The sequence below is a fragment of the Xenopus laevis genome, chromosome 5L, assembly GCF_017654675.1.
Source record: "Xenopus laevis strain J_2021 chromosome 5L, Xenopus_laevis_v10.1, whole genome shotgun sequence".
Classification (NCBI taxonomy): Eukaryota; Metazoa; Chordata; class Amphibia; order Anura; family Pipidae; genus Xenopus; species Xenopus laevis.
Window position 1 is genome coordinate 46,527,222 of NC_054379.1, and position 19,732 is coordinate 46,546,953.

Sequence of the window (19,732 nt, forward strand, 5' to 3'; positions counted from 1 at the left end):
ATTTTACTGCCTATTTATCTTTAATGTTCAACAATAATTCATATGGGGGTGCTGGATTGCCCATCCTATTAAGATTGTATAAGCCCTGTTTACATTGGAGAAATGGAATCTGTTATCTGGAAACCCACTATCCAGAAAGATCAGAATTATGGCAAGGCCATCTCCCATAGACTCCGGTTTAGTGGGAAAGCCATGTGTCTTTGCTTGTGTTTTGGGTGAGATGCAGATTAGCAGTGGCAAAGCACTAAACATTTTTGAATGACTAATCAACAATGTGGGTTGTCTTGATCAGCCATTAGTCAACATCTAAAATGTATAATCAATGAGACGTGTTGCTATAAAGCACTAGCCTTGCTTAGCTGGGAGCAATCTAGGAAATCAATGGGGGTATTCTTTCCTGAGAGATTCTTCCTGATTTATCTGATACTGAGAGATTCAGTTTAAGAGAAAATGAAGTACGATACCCTTCAATAGCCAATGTATGGTCTTTGCTTTATTGTGCTTTACCCTCCCCTTTGTTTACATTTTACAAGTTTGCAGTCTGGCACTGTTAGGTTTATGTAAGGCTTCCCCAAATATAAATAATCTGCTAGAGCTGTTCTTCCTGTGAGTATTAATTTGTATATTGGGTACTGATATCCCTACTTTCCTAGAAATGCTGGCACATTTCCTATCCAGTAACTTCTCACTTTTATAAAAAAAAAATAAAAAAATTTAAGTTAAAAAAAAACTGGATATTTTGTGTTAAATAACATCATTACCCTTATATATTACATGTTACATGTGATTTGTATTTCTAGTCCCACACTGAATCTTTCATACATTGGATTTCCCGGAGTGCTTGTCCTATAAGTAAATCTTTACACAAACTTATATGAGTAAAAGGAAAACTTCAGTAACTGTATTTTGCTCTTTTTCCGCAGAGTTCAGCGATGTGCTATGCTGCAGTTCTCAGAATTTCATGAAAAGCTCCTCGGCACTCTTTGTAAAAAGACAGAGGATGGCCTTGCAACTGAGCATGCCCAGTGCCTGGTGCTAGATATCCTATGTTGGTTGGCTGCAGTTCATTCAAATGGCCCTGGCAGGTTAGAGTGCTTCGTACAGTCCGCTAAAAAACCAACTAAAGTCTGTTTTGGGTTGTAGTAGAGAACTAAAGCTTATCATAGAAGTACAGCAAAATGCTTCATATTATGTTTTGGGCTTCTTTACCAGCCCAAAGCAACCACAGCCCTATAGCAGTGGAAATTAGGGACTCTAATTATGCCCCCGGGAGCTCTGTGCTGCTGCTGTTACCTGTACTCGGGAACCGACTCAAAATATACTGCATATGTAAAATATAAAAGGCGGATCAGTAATTAATTCAGATTTTAATTCCATGGCAACTAGTACAATTAGCATCATATTTAGTAATCTACCCTGTAGCATCATCTTACCTGACAGACAAACCTCATTTTCTACTTGATTTGTAATAAACCCCAAGTTTTAGCTTTTCAACAGCTGCTTAGTGCCACTGAGCATGTGTGCGTCACTGACTTGCCTAACAAAATCCAAGATGGTGAGCTCCTGTAACTATGTTAAACCCCAGGTTATCCCCATTATAGGGAAACCTTTGAGCAGTGAGTTCAGTATATAAAATAGGTCATATATAGCCTTATTTGTTTTTAGAGTTTAGTTCTCCTTTTACCGCATTTGAAAAATTTTTTGACATAGTATGTTGCTAAAACAGACCTCTGCTTTTTTACAGCTTGCACGAAGGAAAGGAAAGCTTGCTTTCTAAAACAAGAAATTGTCTGACTGAAATTGTGCGTGCATGTTTTTTTGAATCTGGAAGAAGTATAGCACATAAATGTTCCCGGTTCTTGGCTCTTTGTATAAGGTTTGTAAGTTATTATTACAACTGACTAATTAGTATATTAGTGTTCTTTTGTTAGCTATCATGACAAAAATACAGTTAAATCTCTCAGGAATTTATTTTAAAAGATATGAAGACCTCCGTCACTAGAGCTCTTATTCAAGGTAGCCAAAATAATTCTGCCACCAGGAATTTCTCTAAGTCATCTTGGGGGACACAGGGACAGTGGGGTATAGCTGGTACCTCCAGGAGGGCAGGACACAACAGTAGGAAAAACTTAGCCCCTCCTCTACTGGCTATACCCCCAGCAGGCGGAGCTTAGATCAGTTTTTGTTGTGTCCTCAGGAGGATAGGACGAAAAAATTTTTTTGCTCTATTTATTATTTTCATTTTTGTCAGTTGCTTGACACCAGGGAATGCCCAGGCCCTCTACACTGAGCAGAGGTTACCCATAGGCATTCTACAACGTGGGACCTGACTCCGGGGTTTTTATGTACAAGACCATCCCGTCTCATAATAGTCTCCCCTCTTTTAGGTGGAAACTGACTGGCTGGAGGACAGAGGAGAAAACACAGGACTTGTAAGTATACTTATGTCCTCCACTCCTCTGCTCTTTTCCCCTCTCTCTCTACATATTAGAAGAGAAGGCTGTCTCCTATGGGCAGGGCTAACTCAGCCGTCGCTGATGCAGGGCTGTTAGCCCTTATCTCTCTGCCTGCTTCTCTCTCCCCTCCCACAGGCGCGCTCCCTGACTGACTCCATTTATTATTGGTACTGTCAGGGGGCAGGGCAGCGCTGCACTATTAAGTAATGGGACTTAATGATAGGTGTGGGAGACTCTTTATTAAGCAGGAGAGGGGCCGGTCACTTTCCCGGTAGCAGCGCCAAGGAGGGAAATGGCCGCTCCTGGTTTGGCGCCGCTCTCTCTATTCTCGCGCGATCTGCGCGCTCTCTGAGATCGCGGCCGCCATTTTGTTTTTTCGCTCCGGAGTTACAGTGCGCAGTGAATAGCGCAACAGCAACGCTTCTGTGGGAAGCGTTTTCTCACGCCCATAGCCCCTTGGAGCCCCCTCTGTGGGAACGGACAAGTGAGGGAGACACTGTAGCAGCCTGCCTTCGCTGCACAAGTCCCCAGGGAAAGCCTCCTCTGCTGGTTATTCCAACAGCACGGCTGAGCTAAGACATTTATAGATTTATATATTATATCTACATATACTGTCTTATTGTGCTATTACCATGTCTGAGGGATCTGGTGACAGGCCTTTTTCCAGGGGGCACCTTCTGCCCAGGTCAGATATTTAGCCTGTGCCACGTGCCGCAAACGTTTGCCCCCTGGGCACAAAGAGCCCTTATGCACTAAATGCAAACCTCCTGTGGTTGGTCCTGAACCTCCAGCACCTACTCCTCCCCAGGTAGACCAAGGCGCTCAAGGGGAGCCTACCTCTCCACTTACAAGCTCTCCTCCCCCAGGGCCTTCGCATAAACTGCCTTCCACTCCAGAGTGGGCATCACAATTAGCTTCTGGGATACCTTTGTTGGCACAGTCTCTAGACAAACTGCTTTCCCGCCTTGATAAGCCAAAAGGGAGGGTTTCAAAACGCAGAGCCCCTTCCCCATCTGAAGAAGAGAGCGACTCTCCTCCTAGAGGTTTTTCACCATTCCTACCTGATTCCGGTGATGAATTCGGGCAATCAGAAGGCGAACTCTCCTCAGACTCTGAAAGGGAGGATGAGGATTCACACAGGAATTCCTCCGAGTCTATAGATGCTCTAATCACCTCTGTGCTTGAGACGCTCCATTTTCAGGACTCAGGGGTATCATCTGACACCACTAAGAGTCTGTTTAAACGTCATAGTAAGACCTCACCTGTTTTTCCTGCTCATGCTCAACTTGATCAGATCATACAACAGGAATGGGACATTCCAGAGAGACGTTTTCAGACAAATCGAAAGTTTCAAAGACTCTATCCATTTCCTAAGGAGCTTATAGAAAGGTGGTCAATGCCACCTTCAGTGGATCCTCCGGTGTCCCGGCTATCCAAGAACACAGCTCTTCCCGTTCCGGATGCCTCATCTTTCAGGGATTCGATGGATAAGAAACTGGGAAGTCTTCTTCGCTCTGTGTTCTCAGCTTCAGGCACCTCGATACGACCTGTCCTCGCCATGGCATGGGTCAGCAGAGCAGTCCAGTCCTGGTCAGACTCCCTTCTCACTGCCATTGATTCCGGGACACCTCGCCATGAGCTTTCTCAATATGCTTCCAAAATTAAGGAAGCGAATGACTACTTATGTGAGGCTTCACTCGATGCACTACAGGTCATCAGCAGAGCATCGGCACTTTCTGTAGCAGTTTGCAGATCGCTTTGGATGAAGCTTTGGTCAGCAGACCTTTCCTCAAAGAAGTCTCTAACCTCCATTCCATTTAAGGGCAAGCTTCTGTTCGGTCCTGACCTGGACAAGATTATCAGCCAAGCAACAGGGGGCAAGAGCACCCTACTTCCACAACCTAAGGCTCGTCCCTCGTTCCGCAGGGGAAGAATTTTTCGTGGCTCCCAGGCCAAACACACGAGATCTTCTCCACCTCGACAGTCTTTCGCAAACAGAGGTCGTTTCAGTAGTAAACAGAGATCCTCCTGGCAAAACAAGAAACACATCCCCAAGGCTGGGGACAAGACTGCCTCAGCATGACTACAGCTGCACTTCGGCAGTCACAGGTCCGATAGGGGGCAGGCTCAGCAAATTTTCCAAGGTATGGACAGCTCTCATTCAAGATTCCTGGATTCACGAGGTGGTAACCCAGGGCTACCATCTAGAATTTGCTTCAAGCCCCCCCAATCGTTTCTTCATGTCCAGACTGCCACAAAACTCAGACAAGAAGACAGCCTTCCTGGGCGCAATATCAACACTTTCAAAGGCACAGGTGATCATTCCCGTACCAGTCACAGAACTCTTCAAGGGCTATTACTCAAACCTATTTGTAGTGCCCAAGAAGGACGGATCAGTAAGACCCATTTTGGATCTCAAGGAATTAAACAAATTTCTTTGTCATCGAAGATTCAAGATGGAGTCTCTCAGATCTGTAATTGCTGCCATGTCCCCGGGGCAATTTCTGATTTCCCTAGACATAAAGGATGCCTACCTTCATGTTCCCATTTTCCCTCCGCATCAGAGATATTTGCGATTTGCTTTCCAAAATTGCCACTACCAATTCACAAGTCTTCCCTTCGGGTTAATGTCCGCTCCGAGGGTCTTCACGAAGATCATGGCAGCAGCAACTGCAGTGATTCGCAATACCGGAGTCTCCATCACACCCTATCTGGACGACCTGTTAATCAAAGCACCCTCCTTCTCGGAAGCTCAGAGATCCCTCCAGATATCCATGGACAAACTCCAGGAACTGGGCTGGGTCTTAAATCTAGAGAAGTCTTCCCTTGTACCCAGCCAATCCATGGTCTTCCTGGGCATGCAATTCAATACACAAACACAGAGGATTTACCTACCTCAAGAGAAGGTCAGTCATCTCCAAGCCTTAGTGAAGTTGCTTCTTCAGAGGCCCCACCACTCAGTCAAGTTCTGCATGAGGGTGTTAGGGGTCATGGTATCCACCATAGAAGCAGTTCCATTCGCCCAATTCCATCTGCGGGAACTCCAGTGGAATATTCTGAGGTCTTGGAAGAGGAAGTCCCTTTTTCAAGAGATTCAACTATCCGGCAAGACAAGAGCATCTCTCCTCTGGTGGTTAGACAGCACTCATCTTTCATTGGGAAAACCCATGGGAGAGCCGACATGGCGCATACTCACGACGGACGCGAGCCTCTTCGGATGGGGGGCAGTTCTAGAGGGCCACTCTGCTCAGGGTCAATGGAACTCACTGGAAGTGAGATTACAGATCAACCTGCTCGAGATTCGTGCAATCCGGTTAGCCCTAATCCATTGGCAACAGATTCTACAGGGGCAGGCCATAAAGATGCAGTCCGACAACGCCACCGCAGTCGCCTATATCAACCACCAGGGGGGCACAAGAAGCAGAGGGGCACTAGACGAGGTCAATCTAATTTTCAAATGGGCCGAATCTCACCAGACCCATCTGTCAGCCGTTTACATCCCAGGCCTGCTAAATTGGGAGGCGGACTATCTAAGCAGACAATCCCTAGACCCAGGAGAGTGGTCATTGAAGGACGAGATCTTTCAGGAGATAACACAGATGTGGGGAACTCCAGAAGTGGATCTAATGGCGTCCAGGCACAACCGAAGGGTACCAGCGTTCATGGCTCGTTACAGAGATCCACTGGCGATAACAGCAGACGCTCTAACAGCCAAGTGGCAATTCCAGCTGGCCTATGCATTTCCACCTCTACCTCTAGTACCCAGGACTCTCAGGAAGCTTCAGCGAGAGCAGACCACTCTCATCCTCATAGCTCCAAGATGGCCGAGACGCTCCTGGTACACAGACCTTCTCAACATGTCCGTGGCAGAGCCTTGGACCCTACCTCAAGTTCCCAATCTTCTAACTCAAGGACCGATTTGCCACCCAAATCCAACAAATCTAAGTTTGACGGCATGGCTCTTGAAATCGAAATCCTAACCCAGAAGGGTTTTTCCAAGTCAGTGGCTAATACCATGTGCGCAGCCAGAAAGCCTGTCTCGGCAAGGACTTACCATAGAGTCTGGTCTACCTACCACCAATGGTGTGTAAGTCATAAGAAGCAGTTTAAACGATTCTCTATTCCGAACATTCTTGAGTTCCTACAAGAGGGCCTCTCCATTGGTCTATCCCTTGGTTCTCTTAAGTCACAAGTCTCTGCCTTATCTGTTCTATTTCAGAAACGGATTGCTCTCCTACCTGACGTCAAGACTTTTATGCAGGGAGTATCACACCTGGCTCCTCCAGTTCGAGCACCAGCTCCTTTATGGGATCTCACCCTAGTTCTACGAGCTCTCCAAGACCCTCCTTTCGAGCCATTAGGATCAGTACCGCTTCTCTGGCTTACCTGGAAAACTACCTTTCTTCTAGCCATTGCCTCTGCAAGACGTGTCTCTGAGCTCAGCGCACTGTCATGCAAACCACCCTTCCTCGTTTTTCACCATGATAGGGCAGTTCTACGCACCATTCCATCTTTTTTGCCTAAAGTTGTATCTGATTTTCACCTAAACCAGGAGATTACTATACCGACCTTTTGTCCTTCGCCTTCCAATCCTAAGGAGAGGGCTCTACATACCCTGGATCCAGTCAGAGCCCTAAAGTTTTACCTGCACAGAGTACAAGACTTTCGCAAGGTGGACTCTTTACTGGTCATTCCTTCAGGCCCCCACCAAGGAGGCGCGGCCACAAAATCATCCATCTCACGCTGGATCAAGCAAGCGATTCAACGAGCCTACGTGGCACGTGGAAGAACGCCACCATCTAGACTCACGGCCCATTCTACTAGGGGAATGAGTACGTCCTGGGCGTTCAGGAACCAAGCATCAGCAGAACAGCTGTGCAAGGCAGCTACGTGGACCTCTGTCCACTCCTTTTCAAAGTTTTATCATTTCGACACCTTTGCGGCTTCTGACACTCGCTTTGGCAGAAGGGTGCTTCAAGCCGCGGTGGTTACTTCTACCTAGGCCTCATTCTCCCTCCCGGAGATTTAAGGGGACAGCTTTGGTACGTCCCCACTGTCCCTGTGTCCCCCAAGATGACTTAGAGAAAAGGAGATTTTGTGTACTCACCGTTAAATCTTTTTCTCTTGGTCACTTGGGGGACACAGGGCTTCCCTCCCTGGATTGAGGCCCTCATTTTTTCCGTTAGACATGTTTGATATTAGGTTTTACGGTTAATAAAAAATTTTTCCTGTTGACTTTGGAACAAACTGATCTAAGCTCCGCCTGCTGGGGGTATAGCCAGTAGAGGAGGGGCTAAGTTTTTCCTACTGTTGTGTCCTGCCCTCCTGGAGGTACCAGCTATACCCCACTGTCCCTGTGTCCCCCAAGTGACCAAGAGAAAAAGATTTAACGGTGAGTACACAAAATCTCCTTTTTTAGGGCTTTCTTTGAGAGCTGTGGTTCTGAAAATATTGTCTAAATAAAAAACTAAATAAAATATAAAAATACATGTACTAACCATAACTCTATATGTTTTATTTATCTCAAGCAATGGAAAGTGTGATCCTAGTCAACAAGGCTTTGGTTGTGTCCTTCTAAAGGCTCTGCTGGAGAATATAACCTACCTGCCTTCTGCAGCAACTGGAGGTGGGGCGTTCTCTATATTTTGTTTTTGTTTGGCCATTTTGTGTTATATACATCTTCTTTGGACAAATTATATATTTTTATGTAACATTATGTACATTGGTTTCTTTTAATTTCAGGCTCAGTCTATTGGTATTTTGTTTTATTAAATTATGTGAAAGATGAAGATTTGGCTGGTTGTAGTACAGCCTGTGCATCTCTTCTCACTGCTGCATCCAGACAACTGCAAGACAGGCTCACACCAATGGAGGCATTACTTCAAACAAGGTCAAAATTTCTCCCTCAAAGCCAGTCATTTAAGAATATATTTAACCTGAGGGTGCATTTATGTCAAACAAAATCTCCTAAACCTTAGTCTAAAAGACAGTTTCCTTTCAGTACAGGTATGGCATTCGTTATCCAGAAATCTGTTATCCAGAAAGTGCCGTCTCCCATAGACTCCATTATAATCAAATAATAATAATTTTTTTCTCTGTAATAATAATACAGTAGATTTTACTTGATTCCAACTAAGATATAATTAATCCTTATTAGAAGCAGAACCAACCTATTGGGTTTATTTAATGTTTACATGATTTTCTAGTAGAATTGTGGTCTGTGATCTGTTATCCGGAATACACCAGGTCCTGAGCATTCTGGATAACAGGTCCCACACCTGTATAGCATTTTCTCTGGAATTGAGTGATACCTTTCTAAAACAAGAGCAATTTTCCAAACTACAAGAATCACAGTATGCCTGCTTCCTTTTCGCTCCTCTAAGTGATGGCCCAGGGCCATTGCAAAGTCATGTAGAGTTTTCAGCCCTTCAGCGAAAACATTTTTTCTGTGCATGTCAACCAAAAATTACCGACTCAGGAAAGCATAGAAAAAACATTTGTGCATGCAAGTTAAGCCCATAAAAGAAGTGACAGTGTCTTGGGTAAAATGTTGAGCATAAGTGGATGAGAAAGTAATGTGCATCAACAGATGATATCAGTAAGGCACAGAATTTCTAAAAACTAATATAGCAGTTTTATTCTTAACTACTTGACTACTCACCATTTTATATTTTCTCCTGCAGATATGGACTGTATAGCTCACCCTTTGATCCTGTTCTCTTTGATCTGGAAGTGAGTGGTTCATCATGTAAAAATATATACAGTAGCAGTGCTAGTCTTCAGTCTGATGAGATCGACCTATCAGAAGTTCTTTTAGGTAAGTAGGCATTTAGCAGAATATTTAGATTGCCACTAGTTAGAGCCAATTCTGCCACAGAACTACCACAGTGTATATTGACTAATGTAAAATTATCATGATGATTTAGTTAAAGTACAGCAAGGAGACTTCAGTTTGTGACTAGTGTGCATTTTGTTCCCCAATTGGGAAAAACATTCTGTAGAATTGTATTGGTCTTTAAAATCCTTTTTAGACTTCAGCCCTTTATGGGTGATGCACTGCTGGTAATTAGTCAAAACATTTCATGTTATTGTATTTCCGTATAAAAGGGTAAAAACATCATTATTGAATGTTGCCATAGCTGTAATCAGAATAAAACTAAGCTTGAAACACACACACACACGTACACGTACACACACACGTACACGTACACACACACGTACACACACACGTACACGTACGTACACACGTACACACGTACACACGTACACACGTACACACGTACACACGTACACACGTACACACGTACACACGTGTGATGTGTTGGCGCTCTAAAAATACATGATGTTGATGATAATAATAATAATGGTTCTTAAAATCTTAGTAAGTCAAGGCTGCTGGCATTTGCCTGGTAGTTGACCACTTACACCTTCCAAGCCAGAGTGGACCTACAGTTCAATTTGAATTGGTTAAAATACTTAAGTAATGACTGTTTCTAATACCTGTGTAGCTGTACATTGCCTATTTCCTAAAAATCACTTGATCACCTGAATGTAAACTATATACTTCTCCACATATTTGTCAGTAACTAGTTTTTTGCTTGTCACAGGCAGTGGAAAAGTTAACAGCTGTGCCGCAGCTGAGGGGAGTTTCACTTCACTTACAGGGCTGCTGGAAGTTGAACCTTTGCACTTTACATGTGTCTCCACCAGTGATGGCACCAGAATAGAGAGGGATGATGCAAGCACATTTACTGGTAAATATACTTATGCATTCTAAAATAACATTTAAAGGTGCAATTTATGCACAACATTTATATTGCCAATATTTCATATAGCTAATGCATGTTTTTTTTGTCTGCTCCTTGCTAGTAAGCACGTTTGGTGTGACGCCAGCTGTGGGTGGCCTCTCTGCTGGAACAGTTGGAGAAGCCTCAACAGCTCTTAGCTCAGCGGCACAAGTTGCTTTGCAGTCACTTTCCCATGCAATGGCTTCAGCCGAACAGCAGCTCCAGGTACTGCAAGAGAAACAGCAGCAGCTTCTGAAGCTTCAGCAACAGGTGGGAGGACTTTTCCTCAAGTTCACTTTGAACCCCTCCATGCTGACAGCACAGGTCCCTTTTGGCAAGGATTGTTCAGGTGCTAAAATAATGTACCCCTGTTTTAAAATATGAGGACTTAGGCCTTATGCCTTTATATGGTCATAGAACTACACAATGACTCTTAGGGTATGGAATCTGTCATCTGGCAATCCGTTATACAGAAAGCTCTGACTCATAGGTAGGCCATCTCCCATAGACCTTATTTTAATAAAATAATTACTTTTTTTTAAAATGTATTTCATTTTTTATAAAAGTGTATGGACTCACTCTTGATTCAATATCAAGAACATATCATACGTGGCCAACTTTTCAATGCCACAAAGGGATGTCTTCTTCCGGACAAACATAAATAAAAAGTGAAACAACAAACATTTGTTTATAATGCAGATGCTCCTTATTACCTCTGGACTCCTCTCCTTGAAAACTTGCCATCACAGAAAATTCATAAAAACACCAAAAACCTTATATTTCATAAATATATACTCACTATCTAGTATTCAAATAATGCTTAAGATAAATAAGTACTGGGTTTGTTTAACGTTTAAATGATTTTCTAGTAGACTTAAGGTACTAAGATCCAAATTACAGAAAGTTCCATTATCCAGAAAAAACCCAGGTCTAGAGCATTCTGGATAGCAAGCCCCATACCTGTATTAAAACAAGGGTACAGTATTTACTATATTATACACAAGACATGTATAATGTTCTAAACCAAAATATGTTGGGCTTAACTGTATATTGTGTATTTTTAACTTATGTTTATTGCTTTAAATAAACATAAGGAAGAAATAGAAATTAAAAAAAAAAAGTTTTGCCGGGTCTCCTCATTGCTCAATTTTGATATAAATACATACAATTAGGCTTGCACCAAATACACTTTTTCAGGTGAATGGAGAATCTTTCATGAAGGATTCCGCCAAACCCTAATTTGCATATACAAATGAGCGTAATGCAGGGGTGCATGTGTGAATTGTGTGCAAAGAAGAAAAAAAAAATTATCCTCATACCCCTACATACCATACATTAGAAACATTTTCAAATCTATGTCTACAGTATAGAATTTTCTAAAAACATTATTTAGAAAACATTATCTGTGCTATGCTATATGATCTCTGAGCATCGACTTCCAAGTCTGTATCATAGATAATTCATATGAGAGTCATTTAAGAGCTAATGTATTCTCTAATACATGTTATTTGGCGTTGTGACAGGTCTTCTTCCACAAAACATTAATCTTAATTAATCTGCATTTACTCGATTGTATGCAGGCGTTACGGTTCTTAATTTAGCTCTTTGTATAGTCATCGGTGTTCTATAATCTTGATGTAGAATAATAATTCGAGAGAAGCAACTACAGACATCGAATGAGACCTTAAGCTGGTCGAACATCGTGATGTCCACTTGGTTTGCAAGGTCACCAAATGAGCTGATCTCTGCCTAATTTGGCCTCTCATACGCTGGGTCAAACTGGTCCTCAGGGCCAATGGTCAGATCATACTATCAGGCTTGCAAAGACCTGATTGACAAGGAGCGAGTCTGCAAGTTTTATTGGCCCATGTTTGGCTTTTAATGCCTCTAACCAGTTGCCATCTGTCACTTCATCCAAGTGCTTCACCCAAATTTTTTGTGATGAATCTTTATTCTCATGTTGAATGGAATCTAAATCTTAATAAATTAATTGATCTAAAGTTATTCAGATTGGCCCTCCGAGCACTTCTGCACTTTACATGCATGTTCTATTTGCTTTGGTTTCTGAGATATTGGTGTTGGAGAATAGCAGGTTTTTAGTTCATCATTTTTTGAAGGCCCATAATGTCATCAGTTATAAATGCACATTTATTCACTTCCTGTATCCTGACACTTATTTGAGTGAAAAGACTTGTATTAGCAGTCTTGTAATCGAGATCTGGGGTTTTACGGATAACGGATCTTTCTGTAATTCGGATCTTAGTGATTGAACACAATCACTGGGGCGCTTGCTTTAATTTGACATCCTTTCTTCCCCTTCCTTGGCACATGTGTGAAAGATTTTTCAAAATATATCTGCAGTGAAATGATGCCGGGAATCCTGTCCTGGTTAGCAGTTAAGGTGCTCATAATAAAAGCTTAATTTCCTACACAAAGTAAAGAAAGCCTACACTAGGCAGAGTTATTATATTTCAAATTAGTTTTTTCTGGTCTAAACTCTCAAATTCGAATTGTGAATTATCCAAACACGATTCGATTCAAATTTGAATTTCATGATTAATCAACCTTTACACTCAAATTCGACTATTCGCCACCTAAGCCTGCTGAGTTAATGTATAAGTCAATGGGAGAGATCCTGTGACCCATTTGAAGATGTCAATAGCCTTCCTGACATTTGAGGTTTTTTTTGGAGAAAAAACTCGATTCGAATTTAGTCTAATTTGATTTGAATTTGATTCCAGTTTTTGGATCGGTAATATTTGATTTAGTTTTAGATATAAAATTTTTTCTTAAATAACCTCCCAGTTGAATTTCGAGTATATTCAAATTTATTGGAGTGAATAAAAAAAAAAACTCAACATGAATTTGAAATTCGACCTTTGATAAATGGGCCTCTAACGCCCACTAAAACTGACATGAGGTCTGGGTGCCTTTGAAAAGTGACCCCCCCCCCCGTAGATTATTTTGTTTCTTTTCAGTGAAGAAAAGAACATAATCTTAGAGGTTTCATTGCAGTGGTTATTAACCAGTTGTATAAATGTGATCTTTCTATAATGGGGTATACAATTATGCAAAATAACTGCTGATTTATGTATGCCCTCTTAATAATATTCACTTAAAAAAAAAAAAATAAACCCAGTCGCCGGGACACTAATTCTAAATGTTTTTTCCTATTATTGCTATCCTACAATAAGGCAAGTCGCCGGGATTGTAATTCTAAATGTTTTTTCCTATTATTGCTATCCTACAATAAGGCAAAACAACTAAACAAATTTGTTTACATTGATTAAAGTGATTACATAACTAGTCATTTTTTTTTTTTTTTTTTTTTTTTTTTTTTTTGATGAGATATTTATTCCTTAAATGCTAGAGGTTTTAACTACCCATGGCAAATATAAGTCCCCCTGGTACAAACAAAAAGTTAACCAGCATTTGTTCATGTGCTATCAAATCGCTGTTTTCTCGTGAGCATACAGGAGTACACCCTAACAATCTGTTCTAACGTTAATGATGATGACACATTACTATTAAAATGTGGTCGTTAAACAAAGACTGTTAAAGTTGTGAAAAAAAAGTGAATGTATGTTACCTTTGTTACTTTGAAATGCGCTGATAGGAACATAGTTGCTTACTGCTCAGTGGCCAAGCTGTGGAAATAATTTTTTCTTATTTTAATCTGCTCTTTATTTAATGCTCACAGCATTGACATACATTAGATGTTTTCGTTGTTCAGGTAATATCAAATAATTATGACATGTTGACTTAGTGCCAGCAAGCTTTTATCACATATGCTTGCTACATTCTCACTACAGCCCCAGGTGCAAACACCACATGCCCCCACAGCAACACACATGGGTAATTGGACCTTCAGAGAGGAAATGTTTATGTTTAAACACCGATCTCATTCAACAAATGAAATGACAACCTGTGGTGCAAACTAAATTTACATGGCAATTTACATTCATGCAGAAATGTGTTATTTAATAGGGAAACTCCACTGTTTAAGTAGTGATTTAATTATTTCCTCTTTTCAGAAGGCAAAACTGGAAGCCAAGCTGCACCAGACCACAGCAGCAGCAGCTGCCGCAGCTTCGGCTGTGGGCCCAGTCCACAACTCTGTGCCTTCCAACCCCGTGGCAGCACCAGGGTTCTTTATCCATCCTTCTGATGTCATACCTCCCACTCCAAAAACGACACCACTCTTCATGACCCCGCCTCTCACCCCTCCCAATGAGGCCGTGTCAGCAGTTATCAACGCAGAACTGGCTCAGCTGTTTCCAGGCACAGTCATCGATTCTCCTCCTGCTATACTACCAACACATAACAAAAATACAAACAAATCCAGAGCGGTAAGTGCATTTACGTTTATTCATATTAATAGATTGATGTGTGTAATACTAAGAGATATTTGTGGTATTTATATTCATCACTATTATTAAGTGCCAGGCTTATTTTAGGCTAATGGCCACATAGCGTTTTCTCCCAATGGCCAGCTGACTCCAGTTGGAAACGAATGTACTGTATGTAAATGATTTTCTGATAGAAAACACTCATCAAGTTGGAAAATCTTTCACACCTTAGTTTGAATTTAAGTCATTGGTAGCCACAGGAGATCATGGGTGATGGTCTCATTAACTTTAGATCTTCACAAACACTTAAAACTAACACTTCAGTGTAAAAATGAAGCACCGTAGATAAAAGGAGATTTTGTGTTTTTACTGTAAAATCTATTTCTCTTCAGTTGCTTGGGGGGCATAGGGAACAGTGGGTATAGCTGGCACCACTAGGAGTTAGGACACAACATGAAACAAACTAGCTCCTCCTCCTTGACTATACCCCTCAGCAGTAGGCAGAGCCTAATCAGTTTGTATTGAAGACCGAAGTCAGAAAACTTTATAACCGTAATAACTGGTAACAATGTCTGAAAAAAACCCGAGAGGGCTTCCATCCAGGGAGGAAAGCCCTGTGTCCCTCAAGCGACTGAAGAAAAAGATTTTATGGTGAGCACACAAAATCTCCTTTTCTCATCTGCTTGGGGGACACAGGCAACAGTGGGGACGCTGTCCCCAATATCAAGGCGGGAATGAGTCCCTATGCAGTAGGGATGCACCGAATCCAGGATTCTGTTCGGGATTCGGCCTTTTTCAGCAGGATTCGGCCGAATCCTTCTGCCCGGCCGAACTGAATCCGAATCCTAATTTGCATATGCAAATTAGGAGTGTGGAGGGAAATAGCGTGACTTTTAGTCACAAAACAAGGAAGTAAAGAATGTTTTCCCTTTCCCACCCCTAATTCGCATATGCAAATTAGGATTCGGTTCGGTATTCGGCCGAATCTTTCACAAAGGATTCGGGAGTTCGGCCGAATCCAAAATAGTGGATTCGGTGCATCCCTACTATGCAGAAACAGTCACAGCCGCTTGGAGGACCTGCATCCCAAAGTGTATCAGATGGCGCAAAAGTGTCAAAATTATAGAACTTTAAGAAAGAGTGGATGGAAGTCCACGTATTGGCCTTGCATAGCTGGTCCACCAAAGCTTGATTTCTGAATGCCCAGGTACACGATAATGCACTGAGCTCGGATACACGTTTTGCTGATGCTTTGTTTGAAGCCAAACAAGCCAATTTTCTAAAGGTATCATCTCAGAATCATGCACAGCAGATTGTTTTGCCTAAGCCAATGTTTGAATGAAAATTACCTTTCGCTCTTAAAAACTGTAAAGACAAGAGACCTCCTGTAAATGCAATGGTAGTTTGTAGCGGCATGTATAGCCAGTTATCATGGACAACTATATACAGTGTCTTTGTTCCTTGCCTTACTATAGTCATGATGTATGACGTAGATGTCCATGTAATGGACAGAGTAGGAATTATATTGACACATTTATTTTAATTCTGGTGTATCCAAATGAAATGTATGGTCTGGCCTTTTTCATTATGTACCCTTCATGTTTTACCTTTTTCCAGAATCAGCTGGGGTCTGGTCTTGCACTAGCTATCTCTCATGCTTCTCACTTCCTGCAGCCTCCACCACATCAATCCATAATTATAGAAAGGATGCACTCTGGTAAGTCCCTAATTATTATTGTGTGTTTTAGTTTTTAACTGCAAATTTACTGTGCAACAAGCACCTTTTCTTTAACTGCCATCATAAATATTCTACTATCTAGCATTGGTTACTAATACAATGTTTATTAGAATTAAAATGTTAGTAGAGGTTGTAGAATTTCCAGCTCTGCTTGTGTCTGAGTTTTTTGGGGGTCCCATCACACATGAAATAACAACAAACAGATAAAAGGAGTTCTCTTTTATCCCATATGAACTGGCAACATTAACTTCATAGTCAAAACTATGGTGTTACAATCTTGGTGTTTACAATATTGACACTACTGTTATTTACTTATTACATCTTTCCATCCTATGAACCATGCTATTGCCAATACATATTGTTGATTTGTTTCATTAGGAGTTTGTGTGCACCACTTGACATTGTTCATCAATACTGAGGTGTCCACATGTATTTAAGAAATCTTTCATGGCATAGGGATATCATTCAGAAACCAGTTAACCTCTGATTATATGGGTTGCTTCTCTATTTGAAACACTGTTCCTATACTCAGATTTGTTTCCATGGGAATGGGTCTGTGTTAATTTTAGGCACAGTAATAGGCAAGCAGTGGGATGTTAAAGGGGTTGTTCACCTTACAAACACGCAGTTTTTTCAGATTGTTCCCCAGAAATAGACTTTTTTCAACTACTTTCCATTATTTATTTTTTACTGTTTTTCCAAAATTTAAGTTTAAAGTTGAACGTTTGTGTCTCTGGTGTTTGAGTCTGGCAGCTCAGTAATTCAGGTACAGACTCTAAACTATTACAATTTTGCAACATTTAGTTGATACATTTCTCAGCAGCATCTCTGGAGTAATAGCAACTATTGTATCAATTCTAACAGCTGCCTGTAATGAAACCCAGGGATTCTGCTCAGCAGTGACAAAGATAAATGAATCAATTAAATGTATACGGTTAGAACAGTTTACAGGGTCAGTGACCCACCCCCCCCCTCCCAGAGCTGCTTTAGAAGGTGAAAAAATTACACTTTACACTTCAATATTAACAGTGACACCTAGAAAATAGAAAGTAATTGTAAAAGTCGTTAATTCTGGTGATCTATCTGAAAACCACTAGGTGTTTGAAGGTGAACTACCCCTTTAACCCTTTGCCTGCCAAGCACGTACACCGTACGTTCTGGCAGGCAAGGGCTTTAACTGCCAAGCACGTACATTGTACGTGCTTGCAGTTTTACTTGCTGTACTCTGCATCAGCGGCTTTAGCCGCCTCTGCAGAGGTTTAGCAGCATTGACAGCCCCCTGGGCAACGAGGCTGGGGGGCTGTCATGTCGGTCCTGCGACTGGATTGTCGCAGGGCCGACCTAAAAGAGGCAGACACAGCAAATCGCGTGTCTGCCTTGCTGCTCTGCTTCCTCCTGCTCACCTCGTGTTCCAGCGACGCCCATACACTTCCTGCTTGCTGTGAATCTGCAGATCTCTCTTCTCCAGCTCTTAGATCAGCCAAAAACGGTAAGTGCCCTTTATTTTACACACTTGCATACACCTACCTACATTATACACACATACACACATATTTTAGTAGTAAAAAAAAAAAAAAAAAAAAAACGTTTTTTTTAATTTTTCATTTTCCACTTATATGCACTTATATGCATTTATATACACTTATATGGACTTATATACACACTTATACACACTTATACACTGTCACACAATTCTTGGAAGTGTACACACATGTATACACATTTTATTTTTTTTACTTTTTCATTTCACCAATTTGTGTTTTTTTTACCCATAAAAACTGTTTATTTCAGCAGCATGACTATTGGATAATCGATTTCGGCCACTAATTATGCTGTCGGTGCAGTTATTTTGTTATTTCATTGATTTGCACAATTTTTGTGGTTTTATTGCAATTTTATCCCTGGATTATTGTTCCTTATGTATCTTTAGTATAGTTTTGCTGTTTGGTGCTTTGGTATATCATTTTACTTAGATTGATCCGTCAGAATATATGCTTTCCAAAAATATATGGTTTTCTGGGGTCTTTTTACAGTTTGGGGGTCTTACGGCACATAATGCACAGTTGGGGTTCTCTTTTCAGCAGCTTAGTTGGCCAGCGTGAAAATTCATATGCACATTTTTCATTTGGGGCCGTACACACCATATACTTTGGTAAATCTATGCATATTGGGCATCAAACTATTCAGTAGACCTCTGATGTCCATATTTGGGGTGATTTTTCTTTGTACGTAAAACATTGTGTGAGATAAATGTGGCATACTTCAACATTTTTAGGCGATTTTCAGAAATGTAAAAATCTCTATGTTTATAAAAGTTTTGCAGTTTGGTACTTTGCTGTAGAAAGACGTCTTTATCTTGGTTGTTTTCGTCAGAATGTGTACTTTCCAAAAACATATGGTTTTGGGGGGGTCTTTGCTGTTAGGAGGGTCTTGAGGCACATAATATGAAGTCAATGGTCTATGTTTACAGAAGGCGAATCGGCAGCAGAGAAAACTCATATTCACTATTTACATTTGGGATCCGCACATGCCAGCTGCCTTGGTATATCAATGCATATTGGGCATAAAACTGTTCAGTAGACCCTTGGCATCAGTATTTATGGTGTTTTACAATTGTATGTAAGAAGTTGGGTGAGATAAATGCGGCCAATTGCAATATTTTTAGGCGATTTTCAGAAATGTAAAAACCGTTGCTTTTATCGCCAAATTTAGGAAAGGCTTGCGACTTGGTACTGTGGAGTACAAAGACATGCATACCCAATTTGGATTCGCGGGAATGTGTACTTTCCGAAAATATATGGTTTTCTGGGGCGAACATACTTTTTTCTACCTTTGCCCCCCCCCAAAACTATGTAAATGTGTTGATTTTGCAGTACCTGAAATGACAGACCATATGGGGGTCTTCCTTTTGGGGCCCTATATGCCACGTGCTTGGGTACACCTATACATATTGGGCATCAAACTGTTCAGAGGACCCTAGGCTTTCATATTTGGGGTGATATCTCTTGATACCTAAAAGTATGTGGGTTATACGATGCTGCAGGGTAGAAACTTTGAGGTGATTTTTGGAAATGTCGCCAAAATTATCAAATTTAGGAATGGTTTGCGGCTTGGTACTTTGGAGTACAAAGACATCCATACCCAATTTAGATTCGTGGGAATGTGTACTTTCCGAAAATATATGGTTTTCTGGGTTGAAATTACTTTTTTCTGCCTTTGCCCCCCCCAAAACGATGTAAATGTGTTGATTTTGCAGTACCTAAAATGAAAGACCATATGGGGTTCTTCCTTTTCGGGCCTCTATATGCCACGTGCTTGGGTACACCTATACATATTGTGCATCAAACTGTTCAGAGGACCCTAGGCTTTCATATTTGGGGTGAGTTCTCTTGATACCTAAAA

The 19,732-nt window shown here is 41.4% G+C and overlaps 1 protein-coding gene across 7 annotated transcripts in view; it reads left to right on the plus strand.

The window, feature by feature from the left end:
* The window catches only part of birc6.L (baculoviral IAP repeat containing 6 L homeolog), a 161,676-nt gene that overhangs the window by 35,477 nt on the left and 106,467 nt on the right, over positions 1 to 19,732 (plus strand). For 4 of the 7 annotated variants that reach the window (XM_018263007.2, XM_018263010.2, XM_018263012.2 and 1 more), the window contains exons 18-26: positions 924 to 1,085; positions 1,745 to 1,876; positions 7,985 to 8,082; positions 8,199 to 8,346; positions 9,140 to 9,273; positions 10,064 to 10,210; positions 10,326 to 10,513; positions 14,278 to 14,592; positions 16,210 to 16,309. In XM_018263007.2, coding sequence (XP_018118496.1) covers positions 924 to 1,085; positions 1,745 to 1,876; positions 7,985 to 8,082; positions 8,199 to 8,346; positions 9,140 to 9,273; positions 10,064 to 10,210; positions 10,326 to 10,513; positions 14,278 to 14,592; positions 16,210 to 16,309 — 1,424 coding nt within the window. The remainder of the gene's footprint in view (positions 1 to 923; positions 1,086 to 1,744; positions 1,877 to 7,984; positions 8,083 to 8,198; positions 8,347 to 9,139; positions 9,274 to 10,063; positions 10,211 to 10,325; positions 10,514 to 14,277; positions 14,593 to 16,209; positions 16,310 to 19,732) is intronic. The other 3 variants (XM_018263008.2, XM_018263011.2, XM_041562718.1) reach the window with 3 other exon arrangements.